Here is a 24,571-nt window from a genome sequence, read left to right as displayed (position 1 = left end):
TGCATTATGATGTCTTTAGCCTTCAATTGCTGCCAATGAGGGATGTAGGCTCTAAATGGGATGTAGCTAATGACAGCTGCAAATGTAAAAAGTTGCATTCTCTACAATTGAACCTGTATGTGGCTATAACCCACCTTTGTGTACTTAACAAACCTTTTCACCACTGATTTTTTTTTTCTTCAATGTCCATTGTTCTGTAAAAGTCTGTTAGATGGCACCAATGATCCTGGTCTCTCTCTGGGAGGATACTTGTGTCCGCAGTGCCATGCTAAATACATGGAGCTTCCAGTGGAATGTAAAGTCTGTGGTATGTCTAACTGGAGACGTATGATGAAGGCTGCATGATTTAAAATTTAGACTGGCGATGCAATAACAACGCTAATGTTAATGGTAATGCTACTGCTGTCACATTACAAGTCACAGTGGAATGTCCAAAGTCAAACACAGTGATAATTCTAGAATTATTAAGAGCTTGTTGAATGTCTGTTGGCAGGCAGCATTAGGCCACATGCTGCCTCCGATGGTTATCATTACAGCTTTCCTTTTTGCCATCACTTTTATGGTGGTGATCAGAACAAAAACATGGAGCCAATTTTAAATGGTCACAGGGCTAAATTCTTATGCCACTTATGATGACTAGAGACTAGAGCAGTGGTGTCAAACATACGGCCCGCGGGCCGGATTAGGCCCGCAAAGGGGTTTAACCCGGCCCGTGAGATGATTTTGTAAAGTAAATAATAATTTGTAATGTAGGACCAATTAATCAGCTGGCCACAATTAAAACATATGAATTTATAATTTCACAAGCAGTCCTCAGGTGAGTAATGCATCTTATACGGAAAATTGTCCTGGATGTCATTATTTGACACACAACTTAAAATTACAGTTTATTTATTTATTTTTTAATCACAGACCGACATAATCATGTTAAATATGGCACAAATTAATTACTGGTAATACAATAGATATGACAAGAATTAACATCCTAATAACATCATTAACTCATTTGCTCCCAAAAATGTATAAAAACATTATATTTTAAATATTAACAGTGTACCAAGGACGTATTTATACGGGGTTTTTTTGTTTCGTTTTTTATGATAGAGCATACAGAAGGCTTTGATGTAGCCTCTGAATGTAAGAGAACTGTTCAATCAATAGTAGTTATTAAAAAAACAGCCAGGTGGTGACAGTATGAGTATAAGAGATCATTCAGGGCCATGTTTTCCCCCACAGTTTTAAACAGATTTGTGAATCATGATAAAACTTAGCTATATTCTAATGCTAATTGCTGCAAAACGGAAATAGAATTTTTTTTTTTCCTGATGAAATAAAAGATGCTAATCTTTCTTTTGGTAGATTCCATGTTTTTATAACAATAGAACACAATATTCTGTTGGCCTTGCAAAAATCAGTCAATATCCAGTAAAACTGCCGGGAGCGAAGGGGTTGCTTGAGTGAAAATGGCGGCAAGTGAATGCATTAACTGCGCCACACAATGCATTCTGGGAACAAAATATATGCAAAACAGGTAGATTTAACACGTCCAGAACACACACAGGCAAAGTGTTGCCGCGTTACATTTGCATTCATGTTATTTTTTGGAACAGTATGATTAGAGCTGAGCTCCGTAATTTAGGGCTGGCCCACAAATAGCGAAACTCTGCGTATAATTGATGGCAAAAGTTATATACCATTATTTTACCGATCCGGGCGACTTGGTAATATATTTTCCTCCGTGCTGCCCCTGAGCTAATATGAGTTTGAGACCCCTGGAGTAGAGGGGAAACTCCAAACTGCACCACCTTTACTGTGTTTGACTTCAGTGGTTCCACTGTAGACATAGTATGTATTGCTTTAATTATGTCTGTTATATTTTATTTTGTCGTCAAGGTTTGACCCTTGTGTCGGCCCCACACCTCGCCAGATCCTTTCACCACCTCTTTCCCCTTCATGTCTTCATTGAAACACCAGTAGGAAGCCCCCAAGAAAAAAGGTTAGTTATGAAAGGTTAGTGCCAAAATTAAAATCAAAATGACCCCCACCTGTGAGAATGTGTGTATGCTGTTGTGTCCTCAAGCTCCACGACAGAGGCTTTGTAATTAAAAATCAATTTGCATAGCGCTTGTATATTGACTTGTGCATGATTATGGATGTTCTCATTCGTCTAGGTAATTTCATTCTCAGGTCAATTAATTGCAACTGGGACTTTTCTCTTTTTCTTGGAATTAGGGGTGTTCCATATCATACCTTCTACGATATTACCGGTGTATTTCTTTGGGTGATAAAAATGTGAAATATCGCGAAATTGATATGATGACATAATGCGTAACATTATACGTCTTCGTCGTTCGCTTCTGCATAAAAACAATGTCGGAGCGTGTGAGGCTACATGAGCTGCAGCCAGTTCTGTCGCGTCTTCGGCAAAGTGGGAGTGAGCTACCTTCGTCATGTGGAGGTTTTTTGGTAGGCTAAAGACACGCGAGGAGGACATGGAAGCAGCTCGTGTTGTTTGGCATGAAAAAAGTTCATTAATTACTGGAGCACTCTTGATTAGACGCACTCCTTATGAAAACCTAACATGCCCTTGACGAGACGGCGTGTGCGTTGCTGTCACGCAGAGGAGTAAACATATCCGGTAGTAATGTTCACAAGCATGATGCCACAAACTGACTGTCACCATCATTGTCGATTACCCCCCACAATACGATGATCAACCACAAAAGAGAAAATAATCATTTCATTGTATTTGCAAAGTAAATATTCTTTATGTGCTTCAAGCAGTTATATTACAATTAGACTTCGCAGGGTAAACTCTACCTGGCCTGTTTTTATTTCCGTTTCATTCCATTACAGTTGCTAACAGTTGTTCAGTAATTATTAACAATATCGACAAATATATCGTCACCGCAAATTTCTTTGAAATATCGTGATATAATTTTTAGGCCATATCACCCACCCCTACTTGGAATATGTTACGCCTCTTTTCAAAGTAGGGTTCATCAGTTCATGCAAAAACGTGACTGCACTAGCCGAAGCTGATGTGGAAAAGCCAACTATTTGTGCTCCAAATTGGAGGCCCTCTCTAATAATGAATGGTCACATTAGCCCCGTTTTCCTTTAGAAAGTTCGAGTATCGGGTTTGGGCGAGGGACTTACCTCAGGAATTGTCCTCTCAGAGTGCACTCAACACGAGGGCCATTGTACCATCCCCAAGCACGCTCTTTGCTAAAGTCCGTATTCTATAGGTAGTGTGAGCACAATCGCTCTGCATCTGAGTACGGTTCAGATCCCCAGTTTGACACGATTGGGAGAGGTGGGCTAGAGAACGGTACGGTTGGCCGCACATGCGCACTGCTGCGGCGAGTAGTCGCCGCGCAAAACGTAACCATGATGTCACGTATATAGCGAGTGACTAGAACTGTTGACCATACAACAACCAGAGCGTCCCTAGCAAAGAGATGGCAGCAGAAAAGGGCTCATGTTAGTCTGATGATGAAGTGCAACCGTGCTCAGCCATCTAAACAGTCCCCCTATGTTAACATCTTCTTGTGTGAATCAACGTGATGACGTATATTTCGGGGGCAACTATTGCTCGGGCAGGGTTTGGTTAGAGCACTCTAACCCACAGGTCTCAAACTCCAGTCCTCGAGGGCCGCAGTCCTGCAAGTTTTAGAGGTTTCTCTCCTCAGACAGAGCTGAATCATATAATGAAGATCATTATCAGGTTGCTGCAGAGCTTGCTGATGAATCAGGTGTGTTTGAGGAAGGAAACCTCTAAAACATGCAGGACTGCGGCCCTTGAGGACTGGAGTTTGAGACCTGTGGGTTAGAGTATTGTGAGTGCGGGCCGGAGGGGGACAGGGGATGATGTGCAATCAGGCTTCAGTACGGTATGGAAGAAATGGCACTAGTGTGAATGCGCCCTTAGTCGGCCCGCTCGTTGAGGAGTGCCGGAGCACGCTCGAGAGTGCCTTTTCCTTTGCCTTTCCATTGCACTTGTGTTTGTAGCCGTGGTGTTTACAATGGAGCCATTCTTCAGAACCTCTTCCAACCTGGTTCTTGAATGCAGGCCGCGGAGGGCCGTGACATCACTGTCATTTGATTGGCCGACAGGGGAAGGGATTTCATTAAATGATGCGGCAAGAAACTCAACTGCACACACCCATTTCCTAGTTTTAAGCGAGCAAGATGGAGACCAATTCACCGCCAAGTCATTAAAATACAGTCTGACCGTACACAATTGTGTTTTGCAACAACACTTAATCATATTCACAATTTCATATGGACCTATGAAACAAGTGAAGCTTATGGTAAAAAAAAAATAAAAAATGTCAAGCTGTGCACATGTTGATGGATTCGTTTTGAGCGGCGTTAATTAGAGCTAGTCCCGTCTTACCAATATATATATGCCAAGTACAAATAAAAATGCAAATTAAGGTGAAGGATCATCAACTACATTTTGAGCTTCATGGCAAAGGCTGTGAATACCATTGGACATGGTGTCTTTACTATCTTAATTTTTTTATTTTTTTTATTTTTTTAAATAAATTTGCAGAAATCTAATAGTTAATATGTGAACCAAACCACAACAGTGGAAACATACGGCTCATAAACCGCCACACCGCGAATTACATTACTTTGCCGTACTTACCTGTTCACAATCACAAGTTTTTTAATGGCCCAAAGTGGTCTTGGTATTGCTAGCAAAACTGTGTGTGTTAGCTGACCTGTCTTTGTTGTTTTTTTAGTGAAGAATAAAATTTGACGTTTTAGGTGTTGTCTTATAATCTTTGGGCCACAAACCATGCATTTTGCCTTCCTCTTTTCGCCAACTTCATGGACTACATAATCTGTGAATCCAAATTTAATAATCCTTGGGGCTTCTTTCATCACTTCTGGTGTTCAGTAGGGACCGGTACCGAAGTCGGTACTTTTTGTGGTTTGGACCAATTTGGGTCGGTACTTCCTTGCACCGATTCATGTAAAATCAAACGGTGCCATGTTTCGGTTCTGAAGCACGTCTTTCAAAGTTGTTACTGTGCGAGAGTGGAAGAGTTTTTTTTCCACGGCGCACTTGAATGCAACATTATACGTGCACCAGCGTACTGACGTCACCCTGTCATGTGCTGAAGGTTGGATCCCAAAGCACAGACACAAGTAAGGTTTTAACTATTTATTCACATTGAGGGGCGTAGAACAAGCTTGACTAGACGAGAAACAAAGAGAGTTGCACAGAGGGACAGAAGGCAATAATTCGGCAAAATACACACAATTCTCAGACTGATGCGACAGACAGTGAATCGATCTGATTGGTTTCAGCAAGTAAAAGACTAAAGAATGACATCACAAAGGTCCAGACATCACCTAAAGGATTAAAGCTCGACATCACATAGCCTAAAACTAGTTGAGGCTAGATGACGGTTACATCAGTTCAAAACAGACACCTGTTATATCAGTACAAAACCGACACTTGACCTCACGGTCGTGAACCCAACTTAACAGGTCATGAACTCAAACTTAACCCTGGCGTGACCCCAGACATGACACACCCCATCACGCATGACTTCAAACGCTAAAATACATTTCTGGGTTTTTGAAGCGAGCAAGATTTTTGCGGCACTAAGCCAAAGAAATACAGTTTCTGAAGTATGACATCCTCCGCACCGGGTGCAGGATAGCAATGTCCCCGGCTCCCTCTCAGGCAGTGTACGCCTGAGAGGGAGGTGTCGGGGGTGTCCTTGCCCGCACACGTCTTCCCCCACCTCATGGAATCATGCTGGAATGTACACGGCCACATACAGTACAGTACGGTACATTCAAATGATTAATTTGAACCCAATTATTCTCTTTGTCATGTCATATCCTCTTCCAACTGTCATTTTATATATATATATATATATATATATATATATATATATATATATATATATATAATATTATTAGGGCCCGAACAGCGACCGCTGCGATGTCCCTCTTGTTTTTGTAAGAATTATTATTATTATTATTATTATTATTATGATTATTATTAGGGCCCGAACAGCGACCGCTGCGATGTCCCTCTTGTTTTTGTAAGAATTATTATTATTATTATTATTATTATGATTATTATTAGGGCCCGAACAGCGACCGCTGCGATGTCCCTCTTGTTTTTGTAAGAATTATTATTATTATTATTCTTATTCTTATTCTTCTTCTTATTCTTCTTCTTCTTCTTCTTCTTCTTCTTCTTCTTCTTCTTCTTCTTCTTCTTCTTCTTCTTCTTCTTCATTCTCCGCAAACAATCGCGATTTTGGGTACCTAAATATTCACGAAAACTCACCGAACTTTGCACACTCCTCAGGTCCGGCGAAAAATTTGATATTATGAAGTCGTTATAACAACGCGACTCTATAGCGCCCCCTAGCATAGAAAAATAAAAACCAAACCCGGCACGTTTGAGCTAGAGCAACGAAAATTGGCAGGCACGTGTAGCACCCCGAGACGCACAAAAAAGTCTATTGGGACCATGTAGCTAAAATGTACAGGAAGTGAGCTATGAATTTTTTAATGTCCAATTTTGGCCTATTTTGGCACATTCACTGTGGTCATGCTTTTTCCCCCTATGCAAACATTTTTCATCCCATTGACTTCAAACTTGGTATTTATCATCTCAAGACCTAAGAGAACAGCTGGGCAAAAAGTCTTGCCTTTTCGAAATACTATATGACGGGGGCGGGGCATCAAATATTGCCTTTAAAATTTCATTTGTCCAGAAAGAGCAAATGCTGAATAACTCCCATGTACAAGCTCCAAAAAATCTCAAACTTATCAGGCAACGTAATAGTCACGGCCTGAAAACATCTATATGACAAAATTCAGTTATACATATAGCGCCACCTAGTGGTAACAATAATTGTCATACTTTACGTTTTTAGCTACTGTGCTGAGCTCGTTGAAGGGATCCAGTTGAAAATTGGTCAGAAAAGCCTTAAGATGTTGATCATGCCCCACACCGAATATTGTAACTTTTCGCCAAAGGGCGTGGCCGCTACGGTGCCGCAAAGTCTGAAGATTTCTCGTGACAACAAAAGCTGCATTAACTTGACCGAGATGATGCTATCTTCTCAAAATTTTACACAATTGATGAGAGTCCAGCCGTAAAGACATCTACAAACTTATATTTCATCTTACTGATAGCGCCACCTACTGGCAATTTTTTTTCTTACGATTTTTCTTCAATGTTTTTCTCCAACCATGTTAACTGGACCTACCTCATATTTGCTCAGATGAGGGTGTCGGCCTTCATGCTGTCACAACACGAAGTTTGTGAGTTTTCGCGAGTCGCTGTGGGCGTGGCTAAGCGCTGTTCGCCAAGAAAACAACGCCAATTTTGAGGGCCTAAACTGGCACAGAAACACACGAAACTTGGCACACACAGCTGGCCTGGCAAAATGAGCAATTTTTTATCGGCGATTGTGCTATTTTTACAAAAATGACTCAATAGCGCCCCCTAGAAATTTTTAACGAAGCAGCCCCGATTGTACGTTTAAGCAAGATCTACGAAAATTTTTAGGTGTATGAGGGAGTCCAAGACCTACAAAAAAGTCTCTTGGACCCATGTGCTAAAATGAACAGGAAGTGAGCTATGAATTTTTGAATGTCCCATTTTTGACGATTTTTGCACATTTTCAGGGGGCATACTTTTGCCCACTTCTCCTACACATTTCATCCGACTGACTTTAGACTTGACCTGGACCATGTCAAGACCTGAGCCAACTACAGGCAGAAAAATCTTGACTTTTGGAAATACTATATGATGAGGGCGGGGCATCAAATTTTGTGTTTCGCACTGAAAAAGGATATGCTTAATAACTCCCCGGTACATGCTCCAAAAAATCCCAAACTTGACATGTATGTTTATAGTCAAAGCCTGAAGGTATCTCTATGACAAAATTCAGTTATATATGCAGCGCCACCTAGCCCTTCAGGCGTGAAAAAAAAATACCCCACATACGGTATTTTGTACAAAAAATGTCAACTCATTCTAAGTGTGATAACTCCCATGTTCAAGCTCCAAAAAATCTCAAACTTCTCAGGCAACGTAATAGTCACGGCCTGAAAGCATCTATATGATAAAATTCAGTTATACATATAGCGCCACCTAGTGGTAACAATAAATGTCATACTTTACGTTTTTAGCTACTGTGCCGAGCTCGTTGAAGGGATCCAGTTGAAAATTGGTCAGAAAAGCCTTAAGATGTTGATCATGCCCCACACCGAATATTGTAACTTTTCGCCAAAGGGCGTGGCCGCTACGGTGACGCAAAGTCAGAAAATTTTTCGTGACAATAAAAGCTGCATGAACTTGACCGAGATGATCCTATCTTCTCAAAATTTCACACATTTGATGAGAGTCCAGCCCTTAAGACATCTACGAACTTATATTTCATCTTACTGATAGCGCCACCTAGTGGCAATTTTTTTTCTTACGAATTTTCTTGTACATTTTTCTCCAAACACGTTAACTGCACCAACCTCATATTTGCTCAGATGAGGGTTTCGGCCTTCATGATGTCACAACACGAAGTTTGTGAGTTTTCGCGAATCGCTGTGGGCGTGGCTAAGCACTGTTCGCCAAGAAAACAACGCCAGTTTTGAGGGTCTAAACATGCGCAGAAACTCATGAAACTTGGCACACACATCTGGCCTGGTAAAATGAACAATATTTTATTGTTGATTGTACTATTTTTACAAAAATGACTCAATAGCGCCCCCTAGAAATTTTTAACGAAGCAGCCCCGATTCTACGTTTAAGCAAGATCTACGAAAATTTTTACGTGTATGAGGGAGCCAAAGACCTACAAAAAAGTCTCTTGGACCCATATGCTAAAATGAACAGGAAGTGAGGTACGAATTTTTGAATGTCCCATTTTTGACGATTTTTGCACATTTTCAGGGGGCATACTTTTGCCCACTTCTCCTACATGTTTTATCCGACTGACTTATGACTTGACCTGGACCATGCCAAGACCTGAGCCAACAACAGACGGAAAAATCTTGACTTTTGGAAATACTATATGATGAGCGCGGGGCATCAAAATTTGTGTTTCGCACTGAAAAAGGATATGCTTAATAACTCCCCGATACATGCTCCAAAAAATCCCAAACTTGACATGTATGTTTATCGTCAAGGCCTGAAGGTATCTCTATGACAACATTCAGTTATATATGCAGCGCCACCTCGCCCTTGAGGCAAAACAAAAAAATACCCCACATACGGTATTTTGTACAAAAAATGTAAACTCATTCTAAGTGTGATAACTAAGTCATTTATGAATATTCTTTTACTTTCCACCACTCAAAATGTTCACTGGCATTAGACTTATCCAAACATGTACTTTTTTATTTATTTTTGATAGCCTCTAATGGACATTAAAAGCAATATCGTGAATGAAGGATATGCTTAATAACTCCACGGTACATGCTCCAAAAAAATCCCACACTTGACATGTATGTTTAGAGTCAAGGCTTGAAGGTATCCCTATGACAACATTCCATTATATATACAGCGCCACCTAGCCCTAGAGGCATAAAAAAAAATACACCAACTTAACGGTATTTTTACAAAAAAAAAAAAAATCCACATGTCAAGGTTTATCATGCCATTTTCAAAGAAATTCTGCTTCCAATGTGCCGTACCTAAACTTGCCAGTACCCCAACGTGCCAGTACCCCAACGTGCAAGTACCCCAACGTGGCCCGGGCTGCGAGGGCCCTTTATAGCTGCTCGCAGCTCTAGTTCTTCTTCTTCTTCTTCTTCTTCTTCTTCTCCGTAAACGATCGCATTTTTGAGGACCTAAACATTCACGAAAACTCACCAAACTTTGCACACTCCTCAGGCCCGGCGAAAAATTTTATATTATGAAGTCGTCATAACAACGCGACTCTATAGCGCCCCCTAGCGTAGAAAAATAAAAACCAACCCTGGCACGTTTGAGCTAGAGCAACGAAAATTGGCAGGCACGTGTAGCACCCCGAGACGCACAAAAAAGTCTATTGGGACCATGTAGCTAAAATGTACAGGAAGTGAACTATGAATTTTTTTATGTCCAATTTTGGCCTATTTTGGCACATTCACTGTGGTCATGCTTTTTCCCCCTATGCAAACATTTTTCATCCAATTCACATCAAACTTGGCATTTATCATCTCAAGACCTGAGAGAACAACTGGGCAAAAAGTCTTGCCTTTTAGAAATACTATATGATGGGGGCGGGGCATCAAATATTGTCTTTAAAATTTCATTTGTCCAGAAAGAGCAAATGCTTAATAACTCCCATGTTCAAGCTCCAAAAAATCTCAAACTTCTCAGGCAACGTAATAGTCACGGCCTGAAAACATCTATATGATAAAATTCAGTTATACATATAGCACCACCTAGTGGTAACAATAAATGTCATACTTTACGTTTTTAGCTACTGCGCTGAGCTCGTTGAAGGGATCCAGTTGAAAGTTGGTCAGAAAATCCTTAAGATGTTGATCATGCCCCACACCGAATATTGTAACTTTTCGCCAAAGGGCGTGGCCGCTACGGTGCCGCAAAATTCTGAAGATTTTTCGTGACAATAAAAGCTGCATGAACTTGACCGAGATGATCCTATCTTCTCAAAATTTCACACATTTGATGAGAGTCCAGCCCTAAAGACATCTACGTACTTATATTTCATCTTACTGATAGCGCCACCTAGTGGCAATTTTTTTTCTTACGAATTTTCTTGTACATTTTTCTCCAAACACGTTAACTGGACCAACCTCATATTTGCTCAGATGAGGGTTTCGGCCTTCATGATGTCACAACACGAAGTTTGTGAGTTTTCGCGAATCACTGTGGGCGTGGCTAAGCACTGTTCGCCAAGAAAACAACGCCAGTTTTGATGGTCTAAACATGCGCAGAAACTCATGAAACTTGGCACACACATCTGGCCTGGCAAAATGAGCAATATTTTATCATGTATTGTCCTATTTTTACAAAAATGACTCAATAGCGCCCCCTAGAAAATTTTTAACGAAGCAGCCCCGATTGTACGTTTAAGCAAGATCTACGAAAATTTTTAGGTGTATGAGGGAGCCAAAGACCTACAAAAAAGTCTCTTGGACCCATATGCTAAAATGAACAGGAAGTGAGCTACGAATTTTTGAATGTCCCATTTTTAACGATTTTTGCACATTTTCAGGGGGCATACTTTTGCCCACTTCTCCTACACGTTTTATCCGACTGACTTATGACTTGACCTGGACCATGCCAAGACCTGAGCCAACAACAGACGGAAAAATCTTGACTTTCGGAAATACTATATGATGAGGGCGGGGCATCAAAATTTGTGTTTCGCACTGAAAAAGGATATGCTTAATAACTCCCCGATACATGCTCCAAAAAATCCCAAACTTGACATGTATGTTTATCGTCAAGGCCTGAAGGTATCTCTATGACAACATTCAGTTATATATGCAGCGCCACCTAGCCCTTGAGGCATGAAAAAAAAATACCCCACTTACGGTATTTTGTACAAAAAATGTAAACTCATTGTATGTGTGATAACTAAGTCATTTAGGAATATTCTTTTACTTTCCACCACTCAAAATATTCACTGGCATCAGACCTAACCAAACACACATATTTTTGTTATTTAGTTTTATGTATTTTTGATAGCCTCTATGGACATTAAAAGCAATATCGTGAATGAAGGCTATGCTGAATAACTCCCAGGTAGATGCTCCAAAAAATCCCATACTTGAAATGTATATTTATAGTCAAGGCCTGAAGGTATCTCTATGACAAAATTCAGTTATAAATACAGCGCCACCTAGTCCTTGAGGCATAAAAAAAAAAATGCCTCACTTACGGTATTTTTGCAAAAATTGTAAACTCATTGTAAGTGTGATAACTAAGTCATTTATGAATATTCTTTTACTTTCCACCACTCAATATGTTCACTGGTATCAGACCGATCCAAACATACATATTTTTTATTTAGTTTTTTTTTTTTTTTTGATCGCCTCTATGGACAATAAAAGCAACATTGTGCAATGAGTACGAGCGATGATGTGTGTATATATACTTTTACGAAAAATACCAATCAGGGCAACTCCATCCATCCATCCATCCATCTTCTTCCGCTTATCCGGGGTCGGGTCGCGGGGGCAGCAGCTTCAGGAGGGAAACCCAGACTTCCCTCTCCCCAGCCACTTCAACCAGCTCCTCCGGCGGGATCCCGAGGCGTTCCCAGGCCAGCCGAGAGACATAGTCTCTCCAGCGTGTCCTGGGTCGTCCCCGGGGCCTCCCGCCAGTGGGACATGCCCGGAACACCTCCCCAGGGAGGCGTCCAGGAGGCATCCGAACCAGATGCCCGAGCCACCTCAGCTGGCTCCTCTCAACGCGGAGGAGCAGCGGCTCGACTCTGAGTCCCTCCCGGATGACCGAGCTTCTCACCCTATCTCTAAGGGAGAGCCCGGACACCCTGCGGAGGAAGCTCATTTCGGCCGCTTGTATCCGGGATCTCGTTCTTTCGGTCACGACCCACAGCTCGTGACCATAGGTGAGGGTTGGAACGTAGATCGACCGGTAAATCGAGAGCTTTGCCTTTTGGCTCAGCTCTTTCTTCACCACGACGGACCGATACAGAGTCCGCATCACTGCAGACGCTGCACCGATCCGCCTGTCGATCTCCCGCTCCATCCCACCCTCACTCGTGAACAAGACCCCAAGATACTTGAACTCCTCCACTTGGGGCAGGATCTCATCCCCGACCTGAAGACGACACTCCACCCTTTTCCGACTGAGGACCATGGTCTCGGATTTGGAGGTGCTGATCCTCATCCCAGCCGCTTCACACTCGGCTGCGAACCGCTCCAGTGAGAGCTGAAGGCCCCGGCCTGATGAAGCCAACAGCACCACATCATCTGCAAAGAGCAGAGATGCAATGTTGAGGCCACCAAACCGGAACCCCTCCACGCCTCGGCTGCGCCTAGAAATTCTGTCCATAAAAGTTATGAACAGAATCGGTGACAAAGGGCAACCTTGGCGGAGTCCAACCCTCACCGGAAACGAATCCGACTTACTGCCGGCAATGCGGACCAAACTCTGGCAACGGTCGTACAGGGACCGAACAGCCCGTATCAAGGGGCCCGGCACCCCGTACTCCCGAAGCACCCCCCACAGAACTCCCCGAGGGACACGGTCGAACGCCTTCTCCAAATCCACAAAACACATGTGGACTGGTTGAGCGAACTCCCACGCACCCTCGAGGATCCTGCGGAGGGTGTAGAGCTGGTCCACTGTTCCACGGCCAGGACGAAAACCACACTGCTCCTCCTGAATCCGAGATTCGACCTCCCGACGGACCCTCCTCTCCAGCACCCCTGAATAGACCTTACCAGGGAGGCTGAGGAGTGTGATCCCTCTGTAGTTGGAACACACCCTCCGGTCCCCCTTCTTAAAAAGGGGGACCACCACCCCGGTCTGCCAATCCAGAGGCACTGTCCCCGATGTCCACGCGATGTTGTAGAGGCGTGTCAACCACGACAGCCCCACAACATCCAGAGTCTTTAGGAACTCCGGGCGGATCTCATCCACCCCCGGGGCCCTGCCACCGAGGAGCTTTCCAACCACCTCAGTGACTTCGACCCCAGAGATAGGAGAGCCCACCCCAGAGTCCCCAGACTCTGCTTCCTCAAAAGGAGACGTGTTGGTGGAATTGAGGAGGTCTTCGAAGTATTCCCCCCACCGCTTCACGACGTCCCGAGTCGAGGTCAGCAGCACCCCATCGCCACTATAAACAGTGTTAACGGTGCACTGCTTTCCCCTCCTGAGACGCCGGATGGTGGACCAGAATTTCCTCGAAGCCGTCCGGAAGTCGTTTTCCATGGCCTCACCGAATTCCTCCCATGCCCGAGTTTTTGCCTCAGCAACCGCCGAAGCCGCGTTCCGCTTGGCCATCCGGTACCTGTCAGCTGCCTCCGGAGTCCGACAGGCCAAAAAGGCCCGATAGGACTCCTTCTTCAGCTTGACGGCATCCCTTACCGCTGGTGTCCACCAGCGGGTTCGAGGATTGCCGCCACGACAGGCACCGACCACCTTACGGCCACAGCTCCGATCGGCCGCCTCAACAATGGAGGCGCGGAACATGGCCCATTCGGACTCAATGTCCCCCGCCTCCCCCGAGACAAGGGAGAAGCTCTGCCGGAGGTGGGCATTAAAACTCCTTCTGACAGGGGATTCCGCCAGACGTTCCCAGCAAACCCTCACAATACGTTTGGGTCTGCCAGGTCGGACCGGCATCTTCCCCCACCATCGGAGCCAACACACCACCAGGTGGTGATCAGTTGACAGCTCCGCCCCTCTCTTCACCCGAGTGTCCAAAACATGCGGCCGCAAATCCGATGACACGACTACAAAGTCGATCATCGAACTGCGGCCTAGGGTGTCCTGGTGCCAAGTGCACATATGGACACCCTTATGCTTGAACATGGTGTTCGTTATGGACAAACCGTGACGAGCACAGAAGTCCAATAACAGAACACCGCTCGGGTTCCGATCAGGGGGGCCGTTCCTCCCAATCACGCCCCTCCAGGTCTCACTGTCATTCCCCACGTGAGCGTTGAAGTCCCCCAGCAGGACGAGGGAGTCCCCAGAGGGAGCGCTCTCCAGCACACCCTCCAAGGACTCCAAAAAGGGTGGGTACTCTGAACTGCTGTTTGGTGCATATGCACAAACAACAGTCAGGACCCGTCCCCCCACCCGAAGGCGGAGGGAAGCAACCCTCTCGTCCACCGGGGTAAACCCCAACGTACAGGCGCCGAGCCGGGGGGCAATAAGTATGCCCACACCTGCTCTGCGCCTCACACCATGGGCAACTCCAGAGTGGAAGAGAGTCCAACCCCTCTCAAGAGGACTGGTACCAGAGCCCAAGCTGTGTGTGGAGGCGAGTCCGACTATGTCTAGTCGGAACTTCTCTGCCTCACACACCAGCTCGGGCTCCTTCCCTGCCAGAGAGGTGACATTCCATGTCCCAAGAGCCAGTTTCTGTAGCCGGGGGTCGGTCCGCCAAGGTCTCCTCCCTTGGCCGCCACCCAGCCTACACTGCACCCGACCCCTTTGGCCCCTCCCACCGGTGGTGAGCCCGTGGGAAGGGGGACCCACGTTGCCTCTTCGGGCTGTGCCCGGCCGGGCCCCATGGGTGCAGGCCCGGCCACCAGGCGCTCGCCAGCGAGCCCCGCCTCCAGGCCTGGCTCCAGAGGGGGGCCCCGGTGACCCGCGTCCGGGCGAGGGAAACGCTTCTCCAAATATCGTCGTCATCATAGGGGTCTTCTGAGCCGTTCTTAGTCTGGCCCCTCACCTAGGACCTGTTTGCCATGGGTGACCCTACCAGGGGCATAAAGCCCCAGACAACATAGCTCCTAGGGTCATTGGAACACGCAAACCCCTCCACCACGTTAAGGTACCGGCTCACGGAGGGGCAACTCATTGCCTAAAAATAAAAAAAAAAGACGCTGATTTTTGCAGATCTTAACAATCACCAAAACCCATTGAGCTTGACACACTCATCACACCGGGAAAAAAAAAAAAAATCTACATGTTTATCATGCCATTTTCAAAGAAATTCTGCTTCCAATGTGCCAGTACCCCAATGTGCAAGTTCCCCAACGTGCAAGTACCCCAACGTGGCCCGGGCTGCGAGGGCCCTTCATAGCTGCTCGCAGCTCTAGTTATTCTTCTTCTTCTTCTTCTTCTTCTTCTTCTTCTTCTTCTTCTCCGTAAACGATCGCATTTTTGAGGACCTAAACATTCACGAAAACTCACCGAACTTTGCACACTCCTCAGGCCCGGCGAAAAATTTGATATTATTAAGTCGTCATAACAATGCGACTCGATAGCGCCCCCTAGCGTAGAAAAATAAAAACCAAGCCCGGCACGTTTGAGCTAGAGCAACAAAAATTGGCAGGCACGTGTAGCACCCCGAGACGCACAAAAAAGTCTATTGGGACCATGTAGCTAAAATGTACAGGAAGTGAACTATGAATTTCTTTATGTCCAATTTTGGCCTATTTTGGCACATTCACTGTGGTCATGCTTTTTCCCCCTTTGCAAACATTTTTCATCCAATTGACTTCAAACTTGGCATTTATCATCTCAAGACCTGAGAGAACAACTGGGCAAAACATCTTGCCTTTTTGAAATACTATATGACGGGGGCGGGGCATCAAATATTGCCTTTAAAATTTCATTTGTCCAGAAAGAGCAAATGCTTAATAACTCCCATGTTCAAGCTCCAAAAAATCTCAAACTTCTCAGGCAACGTAATAGTCACGGCCTGAAAACATCTATATGATAAAATTCAGTTATACATATAGCGCCACCTAGTGGTTACAATAAATGTCATACTTTACGTTTTCAGCTACTGCGCTGAGCTTGTTGAAGGGATCCATTTGAAAATTGGTCAGAAAAGCCTTAAGATGTTGATCATGCCCCACACCGAATATTGTAACTTTTCGCCAAAGGGCGTGGCCGCTACGGTGACGCAAAGTCTGAAGATTTTTCGTGAAAATAAAAGCTGCATTAACTTGACCGAGATGATCCTATCTTCTCAAAATTTCACACATTTGATGAGAGTCCAGCCCTAAAGACATCTACTGACTTATATTTCATCTAACTGATAGCGCCACCTAGTGGCAATTTTTTTTCTTACGAATTTTCTTCTACGTTTTTCTCCAAACACGTTAACTGGACCTACCTCATATTTGCTCAGATGAGGGTTTCGGCCTTCATGATGTCACAACACGAAGTTTGTGAGTTTTCGCGAATTGCTGTGGGTGTGGCTAAGCGCTGTTCGCCAAGAAAATAACGCCAGTTTTGAGGGTCTAAACATGCACAGAAACTCATGAAACTTGGCACACACATCTGGCCTGGTAAAATTAGCAATATTTTATTGTTGATTGTGCTATTTTTACAAAAATGACTCAATAGCGCCCCCTAGAAGTTTTTAACGAAGCAGCCCCGGTTGTACGTTTAAGCAAGAACGACGAATATTTTTAGGTGTATGAGGGAGCCCAAGACCTACAAAAAAGTCTCTTGGACCCATATGCTAAAATGAACAGGAAGTGAGCTACGAATTTTTGAATGTCCCATTTTTGACAATTTTTGCACATTCACAGGGGGCAGACTTTTGCCCACTTCTCCTACACGTTTCATCTGACTGAGTTAAGACTTGACCTGGACCATGTCAAGTCCTGAGCCAACGACAGGGGGAAAAATCTTGACCTTTCGAAATACTATATGATGAAGGCGGGGCATCAAAATTTGTGTTTCGCACTGAAAAAGGATATGCTTAATAACTCCCCGGTACATGCTCCAAAAAATCCCAAACTTGACATGTATGTTTATCGTCAAGGCCTGAAGCTATCTCTATGACAACATTCAGTTATATATGCAGCGCCACCTAGCCCTTGAGGCATAAAAAAAAAATACCCCACATACGGTATTTTGTACAAAAAATGTAAACTCATTCTGAGTGTGATAACTAAGTCATTTATGAATATTCTTTTAGTTTCCACCACTCAAAATGTTCACTGGCATCAGACTTATCCAAACATATATATTTTTTTATTTATTTTTGATAGCCTCTGTGGACATTAAAAGCAATATCGTGAATGAAGGATATGCTTAATAACTCCACGGTACATGCTCCAAAAAAAATCCCACACTTGACATGTATGTTTATAATCAAGGCCTGAAGGTATCTCGATGACAACATTCAGTTATAAATACAGCGCCACCTAGCCCTTGAGGCTTATATAAAAAAAAAAAAACCACATACGGTATTTTGTACAAAAATTTTTTAACTCATTCTAAGTGTGATGACTAAGTCATTTCTGAATATTCTTTTAGTTTCCACCACTCAAATTGTTCACTGGCTTCACACCGATCCAAACGTATGTACGTTTCCATTTTGTTTTATTCATTTTTGATTGCCCCTTTGGACAATAAAAGTAACATTGTGCAATGAGTACAACGAGCGATGATGTATATATACACTTTTACAAAAAATATCAATCAGGGCAACTCATTGCCTAAAAATAAAAAAGGACGCTGATTTTTGCAGGTCTTAACAATCACCAAAACCCGTTGAGCTTGACACACACTGGCAAAAAAAAAAATTCTACGTTTATTATGCCATTTTCAAAGAAATTTTGCTTCCAATATGCCAGTACCCCAACGTGCCAGTACCCCAACGTGCCAGTACCCTAACGTGCAAGTACCCCAACGTGCAAGGACTCCAACGTGGCCCGGGCTGCGAGGGCCCTTTATAGCTGCTCGCAGCTCTAGTTATTCTTCTTCTTCTTCTTCTTCTTCTTCTTCTCCGTAAACGATCGCGATTTTGGGTACCTAAACATTTACGAAAACTCACCAAACTTTGCACACTTCTCAGGTCCGGCGAAAAATTTGATATTATGAAGTCGTCATAACAACGTGACTCTATAGCGCCCCCTAGCATAGAAAATAAAAACCAAGCCCGGCATGTTTGAGCTAGAGCAACGAAAATTGGCAGGCACGTGTAGCACCCCAAGACGCACAAAAAAGTCTATTGGGACCATGTAGCTAAAATGTACAGGAAGTGAGCTATGAATTTTTTAATGTCCAATTTTGGCCTATTTTGGCACATTCACTGTGGTCATGCTTTTTCCCCCTTTGCAAACATTTTTCATCCAATTGACTTCAAACTTGGCATTTATCATCTCAAGACCTAAGAGAACAGCTGGGCAAAACATCTTGCCTTTTCGAAATACTATACGACGGGGGCGGAGCATTAAATATTGCCTTTAAAATTTCATTTGTCCAGAAAGAGCAAATGCTTAATAACTCCCATGTTCAAGCTCCAAAAAATCTCAAACTTCTCAGGCAACGTAATAGTCACAGCCTGAAAACATCTATATGACAAAATTCAGTTATACATATAGCGCCACCTAGTGGTTACAATAAATGTCATACTTTACGTTTTTAGCTACTGTGCTGAGCTTTTTGAAGGGATCCATTTGAAAATTGGTCAGAAAAGCCTTAAGATGTTGATCATGCCCCACACCGAATATTGTAACTTTTCATCAAAGGGCGTGGCCGCTACGGTGACGCAAAATCTGAAGATTTTTCGTGAAAATAAAAGCTGCATTAACTTGACCGAGATGAACCTATCTTCTCAAAATGTCACACATTTGATGAGAGTCCAGCTCTAAAGACATCTACTAACTTACATTTCATCTAACTGATAGCGCCACCTAGTGGCAATTTTTTTTCTTACGAATTTTCTTCTACGTTTTTCTCCAAACACGTTAACTGGACCTACCTCATATTTGCTCAGAGGAGGGTTTCGGCCTTCATGATGTCACAACACGAAGTTTGTGAGTTTTCGCGAATTGCTGTAGGCGTGGCTAAGCGCTGTTCGCCAAGAAAACAACGCCAGTTTTGAGGGTCTAAACATGCACAGAAACTCCTGAAACTTGGCACACACATCTGGCCTGGTAAAATGAGCAATATTTTATTGTTGATTGTGCTATTTTTACAAAAATGACTCAATAGCGCCCCCTCGAAATTTTTAACGAAGCAGCCCCGGTTGTACGTTTAAGCAAAAATGCCGAATATTTTTAGGTGTATGAGGGAGCCCAAGACCTACAAAAACGTCTCTTGTACCCATATGCTAAAATGAACAGGAAGTGAGCTACGAATTTTTGAATGTCCCATTTTTGACGATTTTTGCACATTCACAGGGGGCAGACTTTTGCCCACTTCTCCTACACGTTTCATCCGACTGAGTTAAGACTTGGCCTGGACCATGTCAAGACCTGAGCCAACGACAGGGGGAAAAATTTTGACTTTTCGAAATACTATATGATGAGGGCGGGGCATCAAAATTTGTGTTTCACAATGAAAAAGGATATGCTTGATAACTCCCCGGTACATGCTCCAAAAAATCCCAAACTTGACATGTATGTTTATCGTCAAGGCCTGAAGTTATCTCTATGACAACATTCAGTTATATATGCAGCGCCACCTAGCCCTTGAGGCATGAAAAAAAAATACCCCACATACGGTATTTTGTACAAAAAATGTACACTCATTCTAAGTGTGATAACTAAGTCATTTATGAATATTTTTTTAGTTTCCACCACTCAAAATGTTCACTGGCATCAGACTTATCCAAACATATATATATTTTTATTTATTTTTGATAGCCTCTATGGACATTAAAAGCAATATCGTGAATGAAGGATATGCTTAATAACTCCACGGTACATGCTCCAAAAAAAAATCCCACACTTGACATGTATGCTTATAATCAAGGCCTGAAGGTATCTCTATGACAACATTCAGTTATAAATACAGCGCCACCTAGCCCTTGAGGCTTATATAAAAAAAATAAAAATACCCCACATACGGTATTTTGTACAAAAAATGTACACTCATTCTAAGTGTGATAACTAAGTCATTTATGAATATTCTTTTAGTTTCCACCACTCAAATTGTTCACTGGCTTCACACCGATCCAAACGTATGTACGTTTCCATTTTGTTTTATTCATTTTTGATTGCCCCTTTGGACAATAAAAGTAACATTGTGCAATGAGTACAACGAGCGATGATGTGTATATACACTTTTACAAAAAAATACCAATCAGGGCAACTCATTGCCTAAAAATAAAAAAGGACGCTGATTTTTGCAGGTCTTAACAATCACCAAAACCCGTTGAGCTTGACACACACACTGGCAAAAAAATATTCTACATGTAAACGTTTATTATGCCATTTTCAAAGAAATTTTGCTTCCAATATGCCAGTACCCCAATGTTCAAGTACCCCAACGTGCAAGGACCCCAACGTGGCCCGGGCTGCGAGGGCCCTTTATAGCTGCTCGCAGCTCTAGTTATTCTTATTATTATTCTTCTCCGCAAACAATCGCATATATTGAGACGCTAAACGTGAACGAAAACTAACCAAACTTTACACACACGCCTGGCGAAAAATTTGATATTTTAAAGTCGCCATACATGATAACAGAAAAATGGCTCCTTAGCGCCCCCTAGGTTAGGTTAAACATAGGTTAAACGGATCCCAGGTCTGCTACGATTGTCCTACGGCTATGAAAATTTTGTGGCACCTGTAGCACATCCAGATGAACAAAAACCTCTTTCATGTGTGTACCCTAAAATAGACAGGAAGTGAGGTATGATCATTGAAATGTCCAATTTTGGCCCATTTTTGCACATTTACAGGGGTCATACTTTTGCCCGCTTCTCCTACACGGTTAACCCGATTGACTTCAAACTTGGGATGTACCATCTCAACACCTGGGACAACACCATGGTAAAAAAATCTAAAGTTTTTGACATACTATATGACGGGGGCGAGGCATCAAATTTAGAGTTTCAAAATTCGTACTTAATGAAGCATTCCCGGCTGTACGTTTCACCGAGAGTCACCAAAATTTGAGGACATATGTAACAGCCCTCGAAGTACAAAAAACTCTTTTTGAACCATATGCTAAACCTAACAGGAAGTCCGCCATTTTGATTTACTTTGGAACGTGTGGCCATTTTTTGGGCCATTTCATAGGGGTCTTATTTTAACAAACTCCTCCTACAGAGTTTATCCGATCATCTTCAAACTTGGTGTGATTCATCTTAAGATGTTGACGATGAAAAGTTATTGAAACCTTTTTATTTCATCGCACGCTGTTGCCGTGGCATGCACTTTTTGCAAACGAAAAAAAATCCTTCTTAATGAAGCATTCCCAGTTGTACAAAGCAGCTAGAGCTACGAAAATTTGTAGACATATGTAACAGCCCAAGATGTACAAAAAATTCTCTTGGTGCCATGTGCTAAACCCAACAGGAAGTCCCCCAGGGGCAAGGCATCACATTTTGAGCTAAAAAAAACTCCTCTTTAACGAAGCATTCCCGGTTGTACGTTTTACCTAGAGTTACCAAAATTTGAAGACATATGTAACAGGCCTCGAGGTACAAAAAACCCTTTTTGAAACATATGCTAACCCCAACAGGAAGTCCGCCATTTTGATTTACTTTGAAACGTGTTGCCATATTTTTGGCCATTTCATAGGGGTCTTATTTTAACAAACTCCTCCTATAGTGTTTATCCGATCATCTTCAAACTTGGTGTGATTCATGTTAAGATGTTGACGATGAAAAGTTATTGAAACCTTTTTATTTCATCGCACGTTGTTGCCGTGGCATGCACTTTTTGCAAATGAAAAAAAATCCTTCTTAATGAAACATTCCCAGTTGTACGAAGCAGCTAGAGCTTCGAAAATTTGTAGACATATGTAACAGCCCAAGATGTACAAAAAATTCTCTTGGTGCCATGTGCTAAACCCAACAGGAAGTCCCCCAGGGGCCGGGCATCACATTTTGAGCTAAAAAACTCTTCTTTAATGAAGCATTCCCGGTTGTACGTTTTACCTCGAGTTACCAAAATTTGAAGACATATGTAACAGGCCTCGAGGTACAAAAAACCCTTTTTGAAACATATGCTAACGCCAACAGGAAGTCCGCCATTTTGATTTACTTTGAAATGTGTTGCCATTTTTTGGGCCATTTCATAGGGGTCTTATTTTAACGAACTCCTCTTATAGAGTTTATCTGATCATCTTCAAACTTGGTGTGATTCATCTTAAGATGTTGACGATGAAAATTTATTGAAAGCTTTTTATTTCGTCGCACGCTGTTGTCGTGGCATGCACTTGTTTGCAAAGGAAAAAAAATCCTTCTTAATGAAGCATTCCCAGTTGTACGAAGCAGCTTGAGCGAAAATTTGGAGACATATGTAACAGCCCACGATGTACAAAAAAAGTCTCATGGTGCCATGTACTAAACCCAACAGGAAGTCCCCCAGGGGCCGGGCATCACATTTTGTGCTAAAAAAAACCCCTCCTCTTTAACGAAGCATTCCCGGTTGTACGTTTCACCTAGAGCTATGATAATTTGGAGGCATACATAAGAGCCCACGATGTACAAAAAAGTCTCTTTGAACCAAATGCTAAACCAAACAGAAGTCTGACATTTTGATTTACTTTGGTATTTGTAGCCACTTTTGGGGGCCTTTTATAGGGGTCATATTTTTTGCAAAACTTATCACATCGTCTTCATTCTTTGGCATGTTTCATCTTGAGATATTTAAGATGAAAAGTTATTGAATTATTTTATTTTGTCACACGCCTTTGCTGTCGCGATGCATTGTATGCAAAGAAATTTTTTTTTTGAGAGTCTAAACATAGGCAAAAACTCACAAAATTTTGCACACAGATCAGATCTCTCACGCACATGAATATTTTATAATTTGTTGTGCAATTTGTAATAAATGGCTCAATAGCGCCGTCTAGATATTTTTATGAAGTATATCCGATTATATGGTTCAGCTAGATGTGTGAATATTGGGAGGCATACCTATCAGCCTAATACCTCCAAAAATTATTCTATAGCCATGTGCCAATCCATTTTGATTTTATTTTAATTGCGCATCATTTTTGGCCTTCCATGAAACTTTGCAAACACAAAGCATGTAAAAAACATTTACAATTTAGACGGTTTCCTATGAAACAGTACCCCAACATGCCAGTTCCCCGACATGCAAATAAGATTTCTTATTCAATTTGCAATAAATGGTTCAAGTCTCTTAGAACCATATGCTAAACCAAACAGGAAGTCCGGCATTTTGATTTACGCCTTTTTTAGGGGTCACATTTTAACGAACTCCTACGAAATTTATCCGACTGTCTTCCAACTTGGTGTGTTTCATCTTAAGATGTTTAAGATGCAAAGTTATTGAAAGTTTTTTTTATTTTGTCGCAAGCCGTTGCCATAGCGATGCATTATTTGCCAAGTAAAATGCTGCTTTTTTTTTTTTGTGTCTAAACGAGCGAAAACTCATGAAACTTTACACACACATCAGACTTGTCATAAACATGAATATTTTAGAGATTTCTTGTGCAATTTGCAATAAATGGCTCAATAGCGCCCTATAGACATTTTTATGAAGCGTTTGGAAATGTATGATTCAGCTAGATTTGTAAAAATTGGGATACCTATCAGCCTAAGACTGACAAAAAAGTTTCTAAAGCCATATGCTAAACCAAACAGGAAGTCTGCCATTTTGATTTACTTTGCTATTTGTAGCCATTTTTTGGGGCCTTTTATAGGCCTCATATTTTCTACAAAACTTATCAGATTGTCTTCATTCTTTGGCGTGTTTCATCTGAAGATATTTAAGATGAAAAGTTATTGAAATTGTTTGTCACGCCTTTGCACTAGCGATGCATTGTTTGCAAAGAAAAATGCTTTTTTTTTTTGAAAGTCTAAACATGAGCGAAAACTCAAAACTTTGCACACAGATCAGACCTCTCAAGAACATGAATATTTTAGAGATTTGTTGTGCAATTTGCAATAAATGGCTCAATAGCGCCCTCTAGACATTTTTATGAAGTATTTCCGATTATATGATTCAGCTAGATGTGTGAATATTTGGAGGCACACCT

The 24,571-nt window shown here is 42.5% G+C and overlaps 1 protein-coding gene across 7 annotated transcripts in view; it reads left to right on the top strand.

Moving 5' to 3' along the window:
• The window catches only part of gtf2h2 (general transcription factor IIH, polypeptide 2), a 98,123-nt gene that overhangs the window by 60,588 nt on the left and 12,964 nt on the right, over positions 1-24,571 (top strand). For 6 of the 7 annotated variants that reach the window (XM_077520619.1, XM_077520618.1, XM_077520623.1 and 3 more), the window contains 2 exons: positions 204-307; positions 1,894-1,996. In XM_077520619.1, the coding sequence (XP_077376745.1) occupies positions 204-307; positions 1,894-1,996 (207 nt within the window). Of the gene's footprint in view, positions 1-203; positions 308-1,893; positions 2,011-24,571 lie in introns of all 7 variants that reach the window. The other variant, XM_077520622.1, reaches the window with a different exon arrangement.

Source organism: Festucalex cinctus, chromosome 5, assembly GCF_051991245.1.
Source record: "Festucalex cinctus isolate MCC-2025b chromosome 5, RoL_Fcin_1.0, whole genome shotgun sequence".
Classification (NCBI taxonomy): Eukaryota; Metazoa; Chordata; class Actinopteri; order Syngnathiformes; family Syngnathidae; genus Festucalex; species Festucalex cinctus.
Note: the sequence above shows the minus strand (reverse complement) of the source record. Positions and strands in the feature narration are given on the sequence as shown.